The 17986-nt window shown below is 54.1% G+C and overlaps 1 protein-coding gene across 1 annotated transcript in view; it reads right to left on the bottom strand.

Annotated features, from left to right (window-relative positions):
* Positions 1–219: 219 nt before the first annotated feature.
* The window catches only part of CRTC1 (CREB regulated transcription coactivator 1), a 37642-nt gene continuing 19875 nt past the window's right edge, over positions 220–17986 (bottom strand). Inside the window, exons 6-14 of the mRNA XM_006876339.1 lie at positions 16732–16817; positions 14036–14076; positions 13561–13781; positions 8722–8855; positions 6945–7226; positions 5909–6013; positions 2798–2884; positions 2317–2497; positions 220–431 (exon numbers count right to left, since the gene is read on the bottom strand). Coding sequence (XP_006876401.1) covers positions 220–431; positions 2317–2497; positions 2798–2884; positions 5909–6013; positions 6945–7226; positions 8722–8855; positions 13561–13781; positions 14036–14076; positions 16732–16817 — 1349 coding nt within the window. The remainder of the gene's footprint in view (positions 432–2316; positions 2498–2797; positions 2885–5908; positions 6014–6944; positions 7227–8721; positions 8856–13560; positions 13782–14035; positions 14077–16731; positions 16818–17986) is intronic.

Raw genomic sequence — 17986 nt, 5'->3', positions numbered from 1 at the left:
GGGCAGGGCATGGCCATGAGTGGGGGGGCTCAGATCTCCGACCCCCACCCAGCCCGGCCCGTGGCCTCTCGCTGGGACAAGTAGGCGGGTTACAACCAGGAGGCGGGTGGACGGGTAGGGGCGCTTTGCAGCATCGCAAGCTCAGAATCACAAGCTCGGCCGGTGCATGGCGGCGCTGTGGGGACCACTGACCACGGTGGCGGCGGTGGCAGCGGCTGCTCAGAGGCGGTCCATCCGGAAGGTGTCCTCAGTTGCTGGGTCAGCCAGGACCATGTCGGGGTCATTGAGCATGTGTAGCCCATCCAAGGTCAGAGGGTCAATCTTGAGCTCATCCAGGGGGAACTGGGCATCGGCATCAAAGCTGACATCACCAACCCCAGCCAGCGAGCTGGTCAGTTCTTTAGAAAGGCTGGGAGGGGACTCTCCAGTTACTGGGAGGGAGGGACAAAAGGCACAGCTGAGCCCTGCATTCCTGCTTCTTATTAGTGAGTGTGGTGCCTCTACATCCCCAATTCACGTTCTCACCCAGGGTTAATTCTGCTCCAGGGGACACTGGGCAAGGTCTGGTTATCACAACTATGCAGGGCACTACTGGCTGGATAATAAGGATGGCATTCAACCCCTTACAATGTACAGGATGGCCCCCACCCCAGAGGATGATTCAGTCCCAGATATCAACAATACAGAGGGGGAAAACCTTGCATCAGTGATTTGGGGAAGTCAGGTGTGATTCCTATTCACACCATGTACCAGAATAATTTTCCAGCAAGTTACATGACATAACCCATTGTTGTTGTTGTTGTTAAGTGCCATCGAGTCGGTTCCGACCCATAGCGACCCTGTACAGGGTTTCCGAGGGTGTAAATCTTTACGGGAGTAGAAAGCCTCATCTTTCTCCCGCGGAGCGGCTGGTAGTTTCGAACCGCTGACCTTACGGTTCGCAGCCCGATTCGTTACCACTACGCTACCAGAGCATAGTGATCTTCAAAAACAAGTTGCCTCAGGGTTGACCCTGACTCATGGTAACCAATGTGGGTCAAAGCAGAACTGAGTTCCATAGGATTTTCAGTGGCTGAATTTTTGGAAGCAGATTACCTGGCCTTTCTTCTTAGGTACCTCTGGGAAGATTCAAACCTCCAAACTTTCAGTTCATAGCTGTGTGCTTAAGCATTGGCATCACCCAGGGACTCCAAGTGGATCCTTGAGCTTCTTGATTTTCCTCCTCTCTCCTCCCCACTCAATATGTGAACTGAACTATGTGTAGCTTCTAAGGACATCAATGGGCCACATGACTATGGGGCTCAGAGTCTCTTGGGAGGAGGTCAATGGAATTCCAGAGCCCAGGGATTCTCAGCTGGGGCAATTCTGACCTTCAGGGATACTCAATAATGTCAAGGGGCATTTATGGTTGCCATCACTGGGGCACTACTGGCATTGAGGAATCAAGGTATGACACTTTAAGAAAGGCACTAGGACTGCTAACTGTGAGGTCAGCAGTTTAAACCTACTAGCCACTCCTTGGAAATCCTATACCAGTGTTGCTATGAATCAGAACTGACTTGATGGCACTTAACACCAACAACACTGGCATCTAGTAGTGGAAACTAAGGATGCTGCTACACATCACATCACTGGGGTGTGCACATGATGGCCATGCTCCAATGATCTGGCCCCAAAAGTCAGTGCTGACCTGGTGGGAGCCAAGACCCCATCCCCCACTCTACCTGGAAAACCATGTGTGTAAGCAAGTGTGTCTGAGGATGTCAGTGTGGGCACTGGGTGAGGTCAAGGACTTCGTGTGAGGACACAGTGCTGGATAGGCATGGGAAATCTGAGTTCCCGGCAAGGATTCCATCAAGCTTTACTAGATGCTTTAGCAGAAATGAGGTTCCAGGCCTTGGTTTCCCCATTTGAGAAGGGGTTATGAAAACCACTGACCCTCTGGGCGATGGGGACAATCCCAGGGGCCTGACTCTCTTTTTTCCTGCATTTGCACTCAGAACCCAGGCCACAAGGGCTCCATCTGGAAATGTCAGCAAGGACCACTGGAGGGGGGACTCACACTCAACTCCAGCAGCCTGGCTTCTCAGGAAGTCACTTTCGCCTAACAAAGCCTTGAGCCCCCTGGGGGTCTAAGGAAAGGGATGCTTGCAGGGTCTGGGCTCTGTGCTGGGTAGCTCACATATGTCTCAGCAGGTCAGGGTCTGGTGGGACATGGGGGTCCTAAGATCCTGTACCATGCTTACTTGGATCCCAAGGTGTTCTAGTCCTGGCTGGTGGGGAGGGGTGTCTCGGGCCTCCCCTGCCCCCACTCACCTGTGAGGATGATGTTGGGGATGCCGCCGTGGCTTGGGTACCCCAGTTGCGCAGCATCTTGTAGGCTGCCGTGACTTCCCGTGAGCCCCATCATGGCGGCCTGTGAGTAGCTGAGCGTGGAGCCTGGGCTGTACAGGCTGCTGGAGCTGATGGCGCCCTCCACCATGTTGAACTGCTCCAGCTGGAGGTGAGCACAGTGGCCATCAGCTCATGAGCACTCTGGGCGGATGTGCACCCTCCCCACCGTCCCCAAGACATGGAGGGGGAACAAAAATGGGGCCAGCCTCAGGACCACAGCCACTGCCCTGGCCCTGCCCTCCCACCCTAGTCCTCACTGCCCTCAGTACTCCCTCTCCATCCTCAGGCAAGGGCTTCCATGACCTCTGACCTGTCTCAGCCCTATCCCACCATCCAGGCCCCACCCCCACCCCCAGGTTTCTTTTACTGGGTGTGACCAGACCTTTCTTTGACCCTTACTCACCTGGTGGGACAGGGCATTGGCCTGCCTGGCTGCCATCTGCTGCTCATAATACGAGTCCCCAAAGACGCTGCCCAGTGTGGAGGAGTGCTGTGGACAGACAGAGGCTGCTGGAGGGGGTGTCTCTGGCCAGTGAGGCGCCCAGGTACCCCACAGTGCACTCAGGATGCAAGGAAGATGGTATTTTTTCTCTCTAGGGGACCCCATCCTCAGGTTGGAGGGCCGAGAGCCACCAGACACCCTGGAATAACCACTTTCCTCCCCTGATCTACTCCTTGGGGGCCTCTCTATGCTGACACTGTCTCCTCTCCCTTGAGGGCAGGAAAGGTAGTTCCCCTTCCAAAGGATGCAAGGTAGGGGTGGGCAAAGGGACAGGTCCAAGAATGAGAGCCTCCCCGATTCAGGGAAGAAAGGGTGCCTAGTGGACCCCAGGTGGCTCCTGAGAAGACACAGGATGGCGCTGAGTGTGAGCACAGCAGCCCCTGTGGCCAGAACCCCCAGCCCCCCACAGCTGTATCTACCCCACAGGAAGCTACCCCGCTGCCCCTGACAGCATCGTACACAGTCTATAATGTGTCCACGCATCTCCACAGAGCAAATGCCTTGGACCTTTTCCTTCTGAGTTTTATTCTAGACAGTTCCCCACATGCCAACAAACACTACAGAGAAGACCTGAGCCCTGACAGATGCTCCAGAAACAGACATTTCAGAACGAGCCCTGTGTGCTCGCCTAATAATGCTCTAGAAAGAGCTCTATGTGCTCTTACAATGGCTAAAGCCAGAGTCTGGGGCCTGGGTTGACTAGTGTGGGGTTAACACTGAAAGAGGATGCAACTGGCAGTTGTGTGTGGTGGTAGGCAGGGCTGAAAGTAGAAGGGGAGTGTCGGGGACATGGGGGCACATGAGGTTAGACTTCTCTATGCCTCTCAAATGCCAGGAAAGAAGCTAGAGAGAGGGGGAAAGAAGAAAGCAGCAACATGGCAGAAAGTTAGTGACGGGTTGAACTGTATTCCCCCCCAAAGACGTAGTAACATCCTAACCCTGGGCCCTGTGAACATGATTTCAAATATGATCAGTTAAATTACCATGAGGTCATACTGCAGTGGGGTGGGTCCTAACCCTACATGACTCCTGTCCTGATAAGAGAGAAGAGACACAGCCAGACAGAAGGACAATGCCATGTGGATGATGCATTCATTACAAGCCACGGAATGCTGGAGGCCCCAGAAGCTGGATGAGGAAGAAGAATCTTCCGCAAGGGCCTCGGGAGCGTGTGCCCCTACCTACACCTGGATTGTGGCCTTTGGCCTCCGGAACTGTGAGAGTGAATTCCTGTTGTCTGAAGCCCCCCAGAACTGTGAGAGTGAATTCCTATTGTCTGAAGCCCCCCAGTTTGTGGTACTTTGTTACAGTTGACTCACACACTGACCTTTAACTCTCAAAATGATCAGTTTCTAGTTTTGAAAAAGAGAGTCAGACAGGCTCTGTCTGGGCTTCCCAGAGAAGGAACAGAAATGAGGGAACGGCACCTGATCCATCTCAGCTGTCACAAGCCTCTGCTGAAACCAAGGCTGGACTTTCTGGGGTGACGGGTCACTGAGGATCTGTCTCTGGATGGGGCTGCCCCAACTTACAGCCCTGTATGCAGTGAACAGACACATCCACAGACATGGCTGGACAGACAGCAGTACTCTTGCTTTCTGCAAGGGGTCAGCCAACCGGCTTCAGGTTTGGATCTGAGAATCCTGATTCCTGTCCTGCTGCATGTGACAGGGATGTGACTGAAGGACCAGCAACCCCTCCCTGCTGCCCCTGGGGGTGCTCACACAGTCTGAAGACATTCCACATCCCTCAGAGTGCCACCCTTGAGACTGACATGTCACTGGAGTCCGGACACCCTGGGCAGAGTGTGTGTGGGAACCAAGAATGTAAAGACTCCAGACAGCCCCCGACATCAGTGCCTGCTGGGGTCATTGCTACCCACCCCACTCTGGGAGCTCACGGATGCACAGGACTAGCCCCAACACGATACAAGGAGAGGGTGAGGTCTCTGTTACCTGGAAAGCACCCCCTGCCCCTGAAGCCCCTCCTGCATCAGGCAGAGCAACAAGGCCACCTGGGGTCCTGGTCACAGGGCAGTGGGGCCCCAAGAGCCCCTTTGTTTAAGAGGTCTGCTGAGGTCACAACCCTTACCAGAGGCCAGGCCGAAAGCTTCTATGTGGTGACAGAGTCAGGGCTGGGGGGAAGATCTGGATCCAATCCATGCTCACGTTCAAGGGGGGTTGGAGAAGTGTCCCCAGGTACTGTTGGAAACCCTGCAGTTGGCTAACCTGGGGCCTTTGCTCTGGTCTTCCTATCTAGGAGCTCTGAGACTAAAAGGTCCTGCCGTGACAGTCAGCCTCATGACAACTCAACCCCCCAGCCCAGCTCTGCCAAATTCAGTCACGGGGGAGGAGTGGGGTTCCTGGAGTCCTGGTCATCTCTGGTCTCCCAAAGTGAGAAATCCCCTCTGCCTCTGGGAACTCCCAGCTTGGCTGTAAAAGGACAGGGGCAGGGTCACAGCTCAGAGCCATACCAAGGAGCAGATTCTGGGAACTTAAGACCACGGAGCCTCTAGGGGAGTCCCTGGGTCCTTGGATAAGGAGCCCAGGCAAGGCTTCTTCTTGTTGTTACGTGCCCTGGTGTGGCGCTGTGGGTTAATAATGCGCCAGACTGCAAAACCGTTTGAACTTCAAGGTCGGAGGTTCAAGCTCACTAGCTGCTCCTCAGAAATCCTATACAGGGTCGCTATGGGTTGGAACTGACTCAACGGCACTTAACAACAATAAGGCAAGGCTTAGCCATTGCTAAGAGTGAAGCCACCTTCTCCTGCTGGTGCCCCATGGGGACCCCAGAGATGCAGGTATAGGAAGCAGCACCTTTTTCACCACCGTCCAGGTGGGCCCCTCCTGGGACCCTGGCCCCATTCTGCCCCTCCCCAGGCCTCATCCCTTCCCTAGTCCTGCACCTCCCACCTCCCACCTGGTGCCCACCTGTATTCCCCCCAGCCCAGAAGATACAGGATAGGGTAGAGCAAGGGGTAAGGGGAGGACAGTGAGCCGGGCGACTCCTCACCTGAGGGGAGCTCCCAGGGGAGAAGCCTTGGTTGGAGACAGGCGAGGTGGGAGACTGGTTGGCTGGAGAGCCGGCGTTCGTGCGGTACTGCTGCAGGGGCGGCGCCTGGGGGACAGGAGGATCAGCATGCAGACTCACCCAGCCAAGAGGACGAGGAGCACGCCACTGGCAGGTCAGGCCTCCTGGGAGCACCCTTCTCCCACTGAGCCCCAACAGCCCCTGGGCACCAAAGGGTGGCCCATGTGGAAGTATGAGCAGGGGGCTCTGTCCGCAACCTCTGAGCCCACCTGGACCTATGTCTTCTGGATGTCTCCCTGCTCCAATGTGAGGCACCTAGCCGAGGGTGTCAGAGAACAGGGAGCATGAGGCAACCCTGTTTTAAGATCCCTTACCTGCATCTGTTGCTTCCCCCAAAGGGTGGGCTTGGGGATCTCCTGGTGGGGGCCCAGGATGGGGTCTCCAAGGGCTCTATTCTGTGTGGTGAGTGGGGGGACATACTAAAGCCCAAACATTGGGCCCTGCTTTCCTGAGCCTGGCCACATGTAGCTGTGCCCCCTGCCCCTCAGGAATGAGGATGAAGGTGTGGACAGCCCAGAGACTGTAGGGGACCAGAGGCAAACCAAGCCCTGGCCACCCAGGTCTATACAACTTAAACCACCCCCAAGTCTTCCTGGGTTCTCCCCTTACTGGAAACCCACTCCCTGGACCCTGGGAGATCCTCATTTCCTCAGAAAGTAGACTCAAGGAGGGTGGAGCTGCAAGAGAGGCAGAAGGAGACTACAAGAGGGTGTTGGCATCTGATATGAGGTATCCATCCTATCTGATGTGGAGACTGGGCCAGTACCCCTCCTCCTGTCTGTTTCCCTAACAACATATGGAAGTCACAGCCTTGGCTGTCCCTATCTGTATCCCTTACAGGCTCTCTCCCTCCTTCCCAAGCCCCCCACTCAGCCCTCTATGCCCCACCACCACCACCGGAGTCCCTATCTTCTCCCCTTGCCCCTTGCTTCCTTCCCCAAGTCCACGCCCGGCTCACCGAGGCAACATCAATCCCCAGGGGTGGCTGGCCAGGGCTCTCAGCTGGGGATGGGGGCAGCGAGGATGGCAGGGTGACCGGGAGCGGGGGCAGCTGCGGGCCACGAGGCAGGTTGGCACTGGGCATCAGGGGGCCACCTGGGGGCGGTGGAGGTGGCTGCTGCTGTGAGGTGGGCGGCGGGGGTGGTGGGGGTTGGGGTTGCGGTGGTGGCGGGGCACCCGCCTGCGTGAAGAAGGCGTAGGGCAACTGTTGCTCCAGGGACAGGGCGTCCATGGTCATGGCCTGGGGAAAGGAATGGATGTCCTCAGGAGCTGTTGGCCACAGCAGCCTAGTCCCTACCCCATCCCAGCTCGGCACCCATACACAGGTGGAGAATCTGAGGCCCAGCCTTGTGCTCCTGGCCTCCCTGCTGCAACCATACCTCTAGGGACCTGGAGGAGCCACCCCAACCCTACCCTGAGCCTCCTGGACAGGGGGTGGTGACGGAGATGTGGTCACTTGGTGATGACTGGCTTTGACATTTTTGTGTTGGGAAAAATCCAGAGGGGATTTTAGAAAAGAAGAGAGAACAGTGGGACAACAAGAGAACCCTAACGAATGCCATCAAGTAGTAAATGTGACAGTTGTGCTGGCAGATGTTCTGGTGTGTGTGTTTTGGCACAATTCAAAAAAAGAGAAAGTGAGAAAGAGAAAGGAAACCCAAAACCAAACCGAGGACAGTCTCTGTGGAATCCACACTCGAACGTGCGGGAGGAAGCCCTAGTAATTCTGGTGGGTGGATGATGTCACGATGCTATGTTATAGAAAGAAAAAAAAAAAAAGTCTTTTTTTTTTTTTTTTAAAGAGTTGCCATCAAGCAGACTCCAACTCATGGTGCCCCTGTGTGTGTCAGGGTAGAACCAATGGGTGATTTTGGAAGGAAAGCCCAGGCTTTCACCATGGGAACCACCCAGTAGACTACATAAACCAGGGAGACCCTCCAGCTCCTGCGATCTCTGCCTTCTCTCCTTCCCACTCAGCATGTGAACTTCAGAAGGTCAGATAACTGTGGTGAACAGTCTCCTAGACTCCATGAAATCCCCTAACCCAGGGCTCCTCACCCAGGGGCAATTCCGCAATCCCCAGAGGCAACACTTGTGGTTGTTGCAGCTGAGGCACTTCCAGGTGAACTCAAGCTGCCAGTGAGCCGCTGAGAGTGATAACCAACGACTGCCCCACTGGGGATTCCTCTTCCCCAGAAACCAAAGAATACAAACCACTGCCATCCAATGGATGCTGACTCACAGTCACCCCATATAGGGTTTCCGAGACTGTGCATCTTTACAGGACTCTTCCTCTTTCTCCCTTGGAGCAGCTGGTGGGTTTGACCTTGTGGTTACCAGGCCAGTGTTTATTCTACTGCACCACCTGGACTCTTCCTCCCCCTTACCGTTCTCCTTAGGGACTAAGAAAGTGGAGAAAGCAAATAATGTGGCAGATTGCAAAAAGGGAAACGCTAAACATTTGAGATAGGGATTTGAACTTGGCCCTGAAAAGGAGAAAGGGGCATAATGATGACCCCCTCCCCCAGGCCTGACGGCATCCAAAGGTCCTGCTCTGGCTCACACAGGGACGGTTAACACTAGGGGTCTGTCCCTCCTGGAAACGGGATCCTGCTGGTCAGTGTCCCTGGTGCATTTGACAACTTTAATGGTAACAAGGAAAAGCGTTCAGGAACTGTGGGATTCTGCAGACCCTTCTCACATTTTCTTCCCAAACTGGCTCCCTGGCCTCGCACCTGAGTGATGGGTGACAGTGGGGACAGGGTGGGTGGTACCTGCTGGGCCTGCTGCCGTCTGGAATCTGTGCTCAGAGACAGGGGGCCTACACCCGGTTGATGATGCTGTGGTGAGGAGCCCGGTGTGGTCATTCCTGCAAGGGTGGAGAGAAGCATGGAAACTCACCTTGTTGATAAACCCACCCTAGCCCTAGCCCTAACCCTAACCCTAACCCTAACCCTAACCCTAACCCTAGCCCAACCTACCTAGCATCCACTCCTCCCTGATGGTCCCTCCCATTGCTGGCTCCAGGAGGGGTGTGTCATGCAGGCTAAGCCAATCAGATCTTTCTTGTTGCTAAGTTGTGACTGGCTTAGAATAGCCAGGTGACCAGGCTGGTCCAATGAGAATCTGATCTAGGACTTTTGATGAAACTGAGTACTGAGGACTGGAGCTGTGTGGAGTGGGGAATGAGGCATCCTGTGGCCACAGAAGAAGAGTATACTGGAGAACTGGGAGCCAGGTAGCCCTGGGTCCAGCTGCTCTGTGGAAGCTCCCTCATTTGGGAAACAAGAAAGCACTTTTGCTTGAAGCCATATGGATTCCAGTTAGCTCCAAGTGGGTCAGCCCTGCCCTGCCTAACACTGCAGGTCCCTCATCATTCCCAACCTCCCTTAGTAATCATGTCCACTTCCATCACCTCTTACCACACCATGCCCACCCTCCTGTGCATTCTCTGTGGTTGGGGTACTGCCCCCATCCCTCAAGCTATAAACACAGCACTCTCCTGCTCCCCTCCCTGACCCTGGACCCAATGGACTTGCCCCAGGGAGCCAGGACCCCAGACATGTCTATGGTAGAAGGCCTGAAGGTGATACTGGGTGCTGGGACTCATGCCGAGTGCCTTCCCAGCCAGGAGATGAGGTGGTGACAGCCACATTCCTTCCTGGGGTCACATGAGGTCCTCATGAGATCATGAGCAAGTTGTGTGGGATTCTGGGCCACAGTCAAAGCTGGTGCAGTTGTCTATGCCACACAGAGTGTTCCAGAACCATAGAGAGATGAGGATAGTCTGAGTGGGGCCAGACTTGTTCCACCCATGGCCTGGGAGCAAGGAGCAAGGAGACAGCAGCTTTCACTCTGCCTCTCTTTCCTATCTTCCTCATCGTCTTTCTCTGTCTCCATCCCTGCCTTTCTCTCAGCTTTTCTATCTCTCTGCTTGTCTCCCTCTCATTGTCTCTTTTTCCTCCTTTACTTTTTCTCCTAGGGGGTGAGCTCAGGTGTGCCTGCACTTCCTTCGAGTGGCCTGGCCACATGACCGGAGGACCTGGCAGTTTCATGGCTGAACGCACACATGCAGGCACCAGACCTGGGTACAGACACAGTGATGTCACGGGCTTTGAAAGACACTTGGGCCAGAAAGCCTCGAGCTGCCCCCGGAGCACTGAACAAGTAGTCAGCAGATGTGAGCAGTGGGCCAGTGTAACTCCCCTGTCTTCTCAGATTTCTCAGTCCCCAGGGGTCCAGGAGCCAAGGGACTAACATCCAGGTCAGACCCAGGTTGCTGGGAGCAGGCAGGGATGGCAAACCCGAATGCTAGAATAAATCAGGGACCAGAGGTTGGTGATAGGAGCAGGTGAGGCCTACGCTTAAATGGAGATTTCTGGCCCTGTCCCAGGGGCAGAACTGCTGCGGGGCCCTCTGATTGTCTGGTGTTGTTAAGTGCTGTTGAGTCAGTTCCGACTCATAGCTAAGCTCGTATAGGGTTTCCAAGAAGCACTGTTGAGTTTAAACCCCTGACTTTGCAGTTCAAACGACCTTGTGGTCCAGTGCTTATCCTATAGCACCACACCAGAACTCCTCTGATTCTCCAAGAGTGTCCAATTCTCTAAGATCCAACTGTCTGCCTGCCCACTCCCAACTGTGATGTCTACTACACACATGTGCAAGCACACACATGCAAACTCAGACACATTCACAACTCATACCTTTACACTCACATCCATACACATACACACTCACACATAAAGATGTGCACACACACAACCCATGTTCAGGCTCCCACATACATACACTCATTGTTCTTTAGTGCCTTAGAGTCGGTTCTGACTCATAGTGACCCAGTATAGGGTTTCCAAAGAGCGGCTGGTGAGCTTGAACGTCCAACCTTGCAGTTCAAGTCAACTTTGCAGTCCAGCGCATTAACCCACAGCACTGTGCCAGGACTCCACATGTACTCCTACCCATAGGTAAAACACACATATACATGCTCTCACACCACACACTCACACATGTGCACAGTCATGCACACATACATGTCCACCGACATGCACACACTCACACACCGTGGGCTGGATTCAGCCCTTACACTGTCATTTGGTCATGCCTGTCCTGGATTTAGGAGGTTTCATCTTTGCTCCTAATCTTGCACCCCTATAGGCCAGTGGGAGTCAAAGGCAGGCGGCAGCCTTTGAATTCCTGTTGGCATCCTGTGCACCTTTGGGGGAAGGGGCTAGAGTCAGCTGGAGGACTGCCTGGAAGGGGAGCCCATACACTATTAACAGGGGACCCAGTGTTCTTGCTGCCCTGTTTCTGCAGGGATCACTGCCTTTGGGACTCAGGACCATGTTCTGACAGGCAGAAGGCTAGGGGGCTGGCTCCAAGAGGACCAGCAGCTCCAGCTTGATGGAAAACATGCCTGGAAAGCAATGCCCCTGCCCAGCATCTGCCAAAGTCATAGGTTCACAAATGGCCACACACATGGGACACTCCTGCCTATGCTCTGGCCCCACGCATGTTCCTGTGCCCACAACTCTCACATGCGCCATGTCTGCTGAGCTTGTTCAGACTCACTTCACCAGAAGTGTAGGTTCCTTGGAGGTCAGGTGCTAGGGAGCTGCCAAGGCCCTGGGAGGGCGTGGTCTGGAGATCACTAGGAGACAGCACTGGGGATAGGAGGGCAGAGATGCCTCCCCGATTCCTTCTCTACGCTGACAAGCATATGTATGCTACCCAACCTCTGCTCATCCCCGACCCTCTGAAGTTGCCCAATGTGCCTCCTGGGTCTTCCCTGGGTACAGGGAGCCCAGTATTCCAGTGGGAAGAAAAGAATGTAGAGTCACCACTGCCCAGTGAGGATCCAGCTCTGTGTCTTAACTGTTCTCAGCAACAACCCTTGCTGCTCAAATCTGAAACATTCTCGGCGTCCTCAAAACCCATCACTAACCCAGCCCCATTGGTACCCAAACTAAGACTGGTTTCTTGCTCCAAGCAGGGAGTAAGCTGGTTAGTCTGACTTTGACCAATTTAACCCTGAGCAGAGTCTTCACTGCTGGCTGGTGTTTGCTGTCATCGAGTTGGCTCCAACTCACAGTGACACCATCCATGTCCAACAAACAGAACACAATGCTGCCCAGTCCCGTGCTGCCTTCCTGATGGGCGGTCTGCTGGAGTCCATGGCTCTGGTCACTGTGCAGTTTGTGTGCCTTCCAACCCAGGAAGGAGGCTTGTCTTCCAGCACAGCATCAGACCGTTCTGCTGTGATCCACAAGGTTTGCATTGGCTGAGTTTCAGAATTAGATCACCAGGTCTTTTTTCCTAGTCTGTCTGAGTCTGAATGCTCCACTGAAATCTGTTCAGTATCATCACTGAGGGTCTTTCTCACCTGTGCTGGTCCTCTACTTCTACAGACATGATGTTCTCCTCTAGCAGCTGATTCCTCCTCGTGACAGCCCAAAGCAAGCAAGTTGGACAATGTTCTGTTGTGACCCAGAAGACTGCATTGGTTACTTTTCAGAAATAGATCACCGGCCCTTTGACCAAGACTGTTTCAGTCTGAAAACGCCATTGTAAACTGACCATCACGGGTGACTTCTGCTGGTATTTGAAGTACCAATGGCACAGTTTCCAGTATCAGTATGACAGTATGACAGATAGACAGGTGGTGGTGGTGCCTACGACTAGTGATGAGGGAGTGAGCAGGGGTCCGTCTGTCCCAAGGCACCATGAACAGGGCCCTGTGTTGTCGCCCATGGCTAAGCCCACCCACAACTCCCTAGGTTTCTCCATGCAGCCCTGTCCAGCCCTCCCTTGCCACCTCTCCTGAAGAACTGGACATCTACCCATCCCAGGGCACAGGATGACACACTGCATAATAAATACTACACGGAGTGCCTTGGGGAGCCTGTGAGGAGGCCACCTGATGCAGGGGGAGACAAGAAACTAAACTAAGGAACTAATAACATCAAGGGCAGAGGTCAAGGGGCACATGCCGGGAACCAAAGGGCAGGAGTGAGCCCTATAATGTGGAAGGGGCTGAACATGCAAAGATTCCAGGGTGGTCTGGTGGAGAGGGCAGGGTTCAGAGGTGAAAGTTGGACTTTGGCCAGGCTCTGGCATCCACTCACAGGGAGCAGGGGACCAGGCAAGGATCCTAAGTTAAAAGGAATATGAGTTTCTGGGCAGAGACAATACTGGAGCCTGGGGGTGGGAGCATGCAGGGTTGGGGATCTGGCAAAGAGAACACTAGGTGAAAACCCTTGAGGACTCCCCTTCTAGAATAATCTGTGTTCACCCTGCCACTCTGTGAAGTTCCCATTCCAAGTACCCTCAAAACACATCTAACTTCTAATATAACCCCAAGAGCACTTCTTAGATGTCCCCTCTGTTTGAGATGCCTCCTCAGGTCAGCCTGGCCACTCTGAGACCCCCTGGTGAGCATCTCTTCCCCCTGGGCTACCCCCGGCACCCTGGCACTTGGCTGTGGCTCCTGCTCACTGGCAAGTCTTCTCCACCTGGGGTCCAGCCCGTCAGGGAGGAAATTCCTGGCCCCCAACATCATGACCTATCCCCAGCCTTACCTTGGGGAGCACCACTAAGGCCCAGGTGCGTCAGGTTGGCTGCAAGGTTGCCAGTGCTGCTGGAGCTGCTCAAGGCAGGAAAAGGGGGCTCCTCGGGGTCCAGCGGGGTGGGCAGCGGTGAGGGGAAGTGGATGTTGGTCAGGTCGGGCAGCGAGCCCCCTGTGTTGTGAGCGGCAGGGATCAGGGTGGTCGTAGCTTCCTGGTCAGCAGATGGGAAGATGCTGGAGGTGAAGGCAAAGAGAGGCCACTGAGCACTCGGGAATGGAGTAGAAGCCCTTCAGAGGGCACACCACCCCCAGGGTGGGGTATTATGGCGACAAGTTGGGGCTGCCATCCTGGGTAGCTCAGTGAGAGGTTCTCTGAGTGGTCACCAGTAGCTTGGCATTCCTCCTGCTGGGACTTGAAGCCTTGTACATGGGCAGAAAGTTCTGGGTACCCTGAGCAGCCCCAAGGGAAGGGGATGTCATAAACTCACTTGATTCCGGGAACCTCACAGGACTTGGGCCTAGACCCCGTCTGAAAGAGAAGACAGCACCAGGTGAGAGGGCACCTCTTCATACACACTGTGCTTCCTCACAGCATGGCCACTTGCCGAGTGTCTCAGCTGTCAAGAGTCCTGCAGATGGAGCCCCCAGGGTGCAGGGGGATCTCCCCAAGTGGCCCCCTGCCCACTCCAACTCTGCCATGTGTCTATCTGCCTGGCACTCACAGGGCAGTGGCAGTCTCTGGGTAGGGGGTTGGGTCCTAAGTCCACAGAGGGGCCAGTGAACTCTGGCAGTTTAGAGGGCACTACTGTCTGCCCTGCAAGGAGTCCCTGGGTGGTGCAAACACTCCACTACTAGTCAAAAGATTGGTGGTTTGAACCCAACCAGAAGCGTCTCAGAAGGAAGGCCTGGTGATCTGCTTCTCAAAGGCCAGAGCTCTGAATACTCTATGGAGCAGTTCTACTCTGCATATATGAATTGGCTTCGACTGGATGACAACAAAAACAATAAAGTCTGCCCTGTGTTGCCCTGATTCTCTGAGCTGTCCCGGAATTGCAACTCCCACTTGGAGCCGTTGACCACTCCCCCAAAATTGTCACTAGGACCCCGCAAGGACTGTGCTGTCCCTCCATGACAGTTCCCTTCAATCACCTGGTTGGGGACACTGTTGGAATGCAGAATCGATGGTCTACAGTGCACAGCCACACACAGAAGTCCCAATGGCCTCGTGGGACACTGGGAGCCTGCCTACTTGGACCTGTGTCTCAAGCCAGACAGCCCCCTCCCTTTCTGCAGCTTCAGAGTTCTGGACAGAGCCAGAGAGCAGGCCAATGTCATCACTGGCAAATCTGCTGCACAAGACCTCTTCAAAGTGTTCAGGAGTAAAATTGTCAGTTCCAGGAGTAAGGGGTGCCTGACCTAAACCATGGTATTTTCAATCGCCTCAGATGCACGTGAAAGTTCGACAGTGAATAAGGAACACCATAGAAAAATCAATGCATTCAATTCTCACGTTGGAGAAGAATATTACAAGTACCACAGACTACCAAAAGAACACACAAACTTGTGTTGGAAGAAGTACAACCAGAATGCTCCTTGGAAGTCAGGACGGCAAGACTTCGTCTCTCACACTTTGGACATGTTATCAGGAGGGATCAGTGCCTGGAGAAGGTCATCACGCTTAGTAAAGTGAAAAGTCAGTGAAAACAAGGAAGAACCCCCAACGAGATGGACTGACACTGTGGCAGCAATAATGGGGTCAAACATAACAATTATGATGATAGAGCGGGCAGTGTTTCTTCGTTCTGTTGTACATAAGGCCTCTGTGAGTAGGAACCGACTCTAAGGCACCTAACAATGACAACAGTGAGCTCCCTGGGCTCCTTGGGCAGCGAGACCCGAGCTGGGGAAGCCAGATGCCCTCCCATCCCCACCCTCTGTGGCTCACCCGGGGGAGAGGCTTCCTGGGTTGCTCCCATGAATTGGGGTTAAGGAGGGTAGAAGGTGCCCCAGGAGAGTTGCAGGGGCCCCAGGAAGGTTGAAGGGAGGCGGGGAAAGTGCAACTCCTTTTCAAGGACAAAGGACACAGGCCTCTTCCAGCTGAGACAAGACAAGACAGAGTTCCACCTGCTCCAGAGCCCCAGCAGTGCTCTGTGTCCTGCCTACCCCCACCTCCCCGTATCCACCGCCCTAGGCAGACCCTGCTGGCTGATGTGTTCTTTAGGGATTATCCAAGAAAAGGGGACCTGCTGCTAGTAGAGCTGGCCCTGCCCAACACCCCATGGGGAGGTCTTGCCCAGCTGCCAGGATTGGGGAGCCTGTGGGGTGGCGTGAGACCAGCGGGCCCAGTGTTGTGGAGGATGCCGAGGGGCGAGTCTGTGCTTGGCTGGGGCCTCTTAAGTCCTAAATCAACACTTGCTTCATTATGGGATTTCCACAAAGCCCACTCACAATGGGCATTTCAAAGGAATCCCACAAATGTTCCAGAGATAGAAATGGATTTCTAAACAGATGAAAAGCTCGCCCATGCCTGTCCTGCTCCCAGCCAATCAGACTGGACTGATGAAGGCCGTGGTTGGAGCTACGTGGAGCAGGGGTGGTGGAAGCGTCATCACAGGGCTGGGTCTGCTCTCCTTCCAGTCTGAGTACTCAGGGTAGCCCCCACCCAGAGTCCCTGGGCGCTGTAAATGCCAAAGGTTGGAGGTTTGAGTCCACCTGGAGGTGTAGACCTGGCACTCTGCTTCCGAAAAACCAGCCACTGAAAACCTATGGAGGACAGGGCTCCTTTGACCTTTGACACACAGGGGTCACTATGAGTCAGGGACGACTTAATGACAACTGGTCCCCACCCCCACCCCGCCCTTGCTTCATTAAGTTGGTAACTTCTCTGTTTTAGTGAACATCCAACCTTCCAAGCTTTCAGAAGCAGATCACCAGATCTTTCTTCCAAGGCACCTCGGGGTAGATTTGAACTGACATTTTGGTTAGCAGGTGATCCCATTCACTGTGTGCACCACCCAGGGACTCCAACAGACCTGCAGTTCATGTCAAATAAGTGGGAGTATGGTCAAAATCTGAGTGGCGGTCATACTTCAGGGCCTTAGGAGCCCCCCAAAATGTTATTCAGTGATCTTTGCCTCAAAAACACAAGAAGAAAACCTGCTCGTGAAAGCTCTGAGGCTCTTACCTTTTTCGTGTCCCACGCCTGCTTTGAAAGGCTTTTATCTGACTCCGACGAGGTCTCCTCCATTCCCGGGACCGTTAATAGTAAAACTGGGGTGGAGGGGAAGGGGAGTGGGGAGAGGAGGAGAATCAGATGTCTCTTTCTAGTGCTGTGAAAGCACCAGGGGGCCTACCCTGTCGTCACCACCCTAATGTAGCATCTGTGAACCGTTGTAAAGCTACAAACAGGGGCTTTATAAAAATAAATTGAGGTTAAGTCAGATAACTTGTGTCTAAAACAAATGAAAATGAAAACCTCGGGTCTGAGACCTATGTCTATACTGATCCATACTACAGACTCAGCCTAGGCATCTTCTGCCTCTCGTTTTCCTTTCCTACTGGGACACCAAGCCCCTCCGCATCAGGCACTAGGGCTCAGTTGGTCCATTATACCCAGTGGGCTGAGGTTGATCAAGCCATGGCTGCAGGGACCCTGAGGATCAGCCAAGACACTGGCTCGGCTCAGAGGAAGCAGAAGGGGGACTATCCAGGCACTGGATGGGCCAAATTCAAAGTCCTTGCCCCAGCCAGTCCCTTCTTTCCTCAGATCTTTCAATTAGAGGGAGATTAAAGCATTCCCCTTCACACAGAGGAAGGCTGAGTTTTCTTCACTTGTAACTGTTATCACAACCCAGCCAGGTAGCAGTGATCTCTTCCTCACACTCAGAGTAGAAGCAGCAAGGTCACTTAACCTGTGTCCCCTGCTTCCACAGGAACAGGGGCAGGTGAAGTATCCCCTCATAGGCTTACTGGTCCCAGTCCCACACACCCTCCTGAATCACGCATTCCTGGAGGGTCCACGGGGGGCACTGCAGACTCAGAACCACCTCACTTATATTGGACTGCTTCCTTCTGTACCTGGCCTCTGGCTGGTGGGCCTGGGGAAGAAGGCTCAAGGAAAGCCCCCAAGGGATTTCTGCCCCAAATCCTTCTATCTTTCTCTAGGAGTATGTACATTCCCACCATGAAGTTATCCAAAACAGGTATGCTCTGAGCCTTAACTATATGGAATCCAGAATCCTCTGGGGCCTCCATGTGGGACACACCAAGCTATATCTACTCTCCTTGAAGATCCCAAGGATACTGTCTGGCTCTGGGGACAAGGGCAGCTAAGGGCCTGGGCGATGGACACAGACAAAGGTTCTGAAGAGCAGATGGCTTGTCTCCCGCCTGCTGTAATCCAGGAGGACAGAGTTTAAGGAGGATACACCATCCCAGAT

Source organism: Chrysochloris asiatica, unplaced genomic scaffold (genome assembly GCF_000296735.1).
Source record: "Chrysochloris asiatica unplaced genomic scaffold, ChrAsi1.0 scaffold00374, whole genome shotgun sequence".
Lineage (NCBI taxonomy): Eukaryota > Metazoa > Chordata > Mammalia > Afrosoricida > Chrysochloridae > Chrysochloris > Chrysochloris asiatica.
This window is presented reverse-complemented; position numbering and strand designations above follow the sequence as displayed.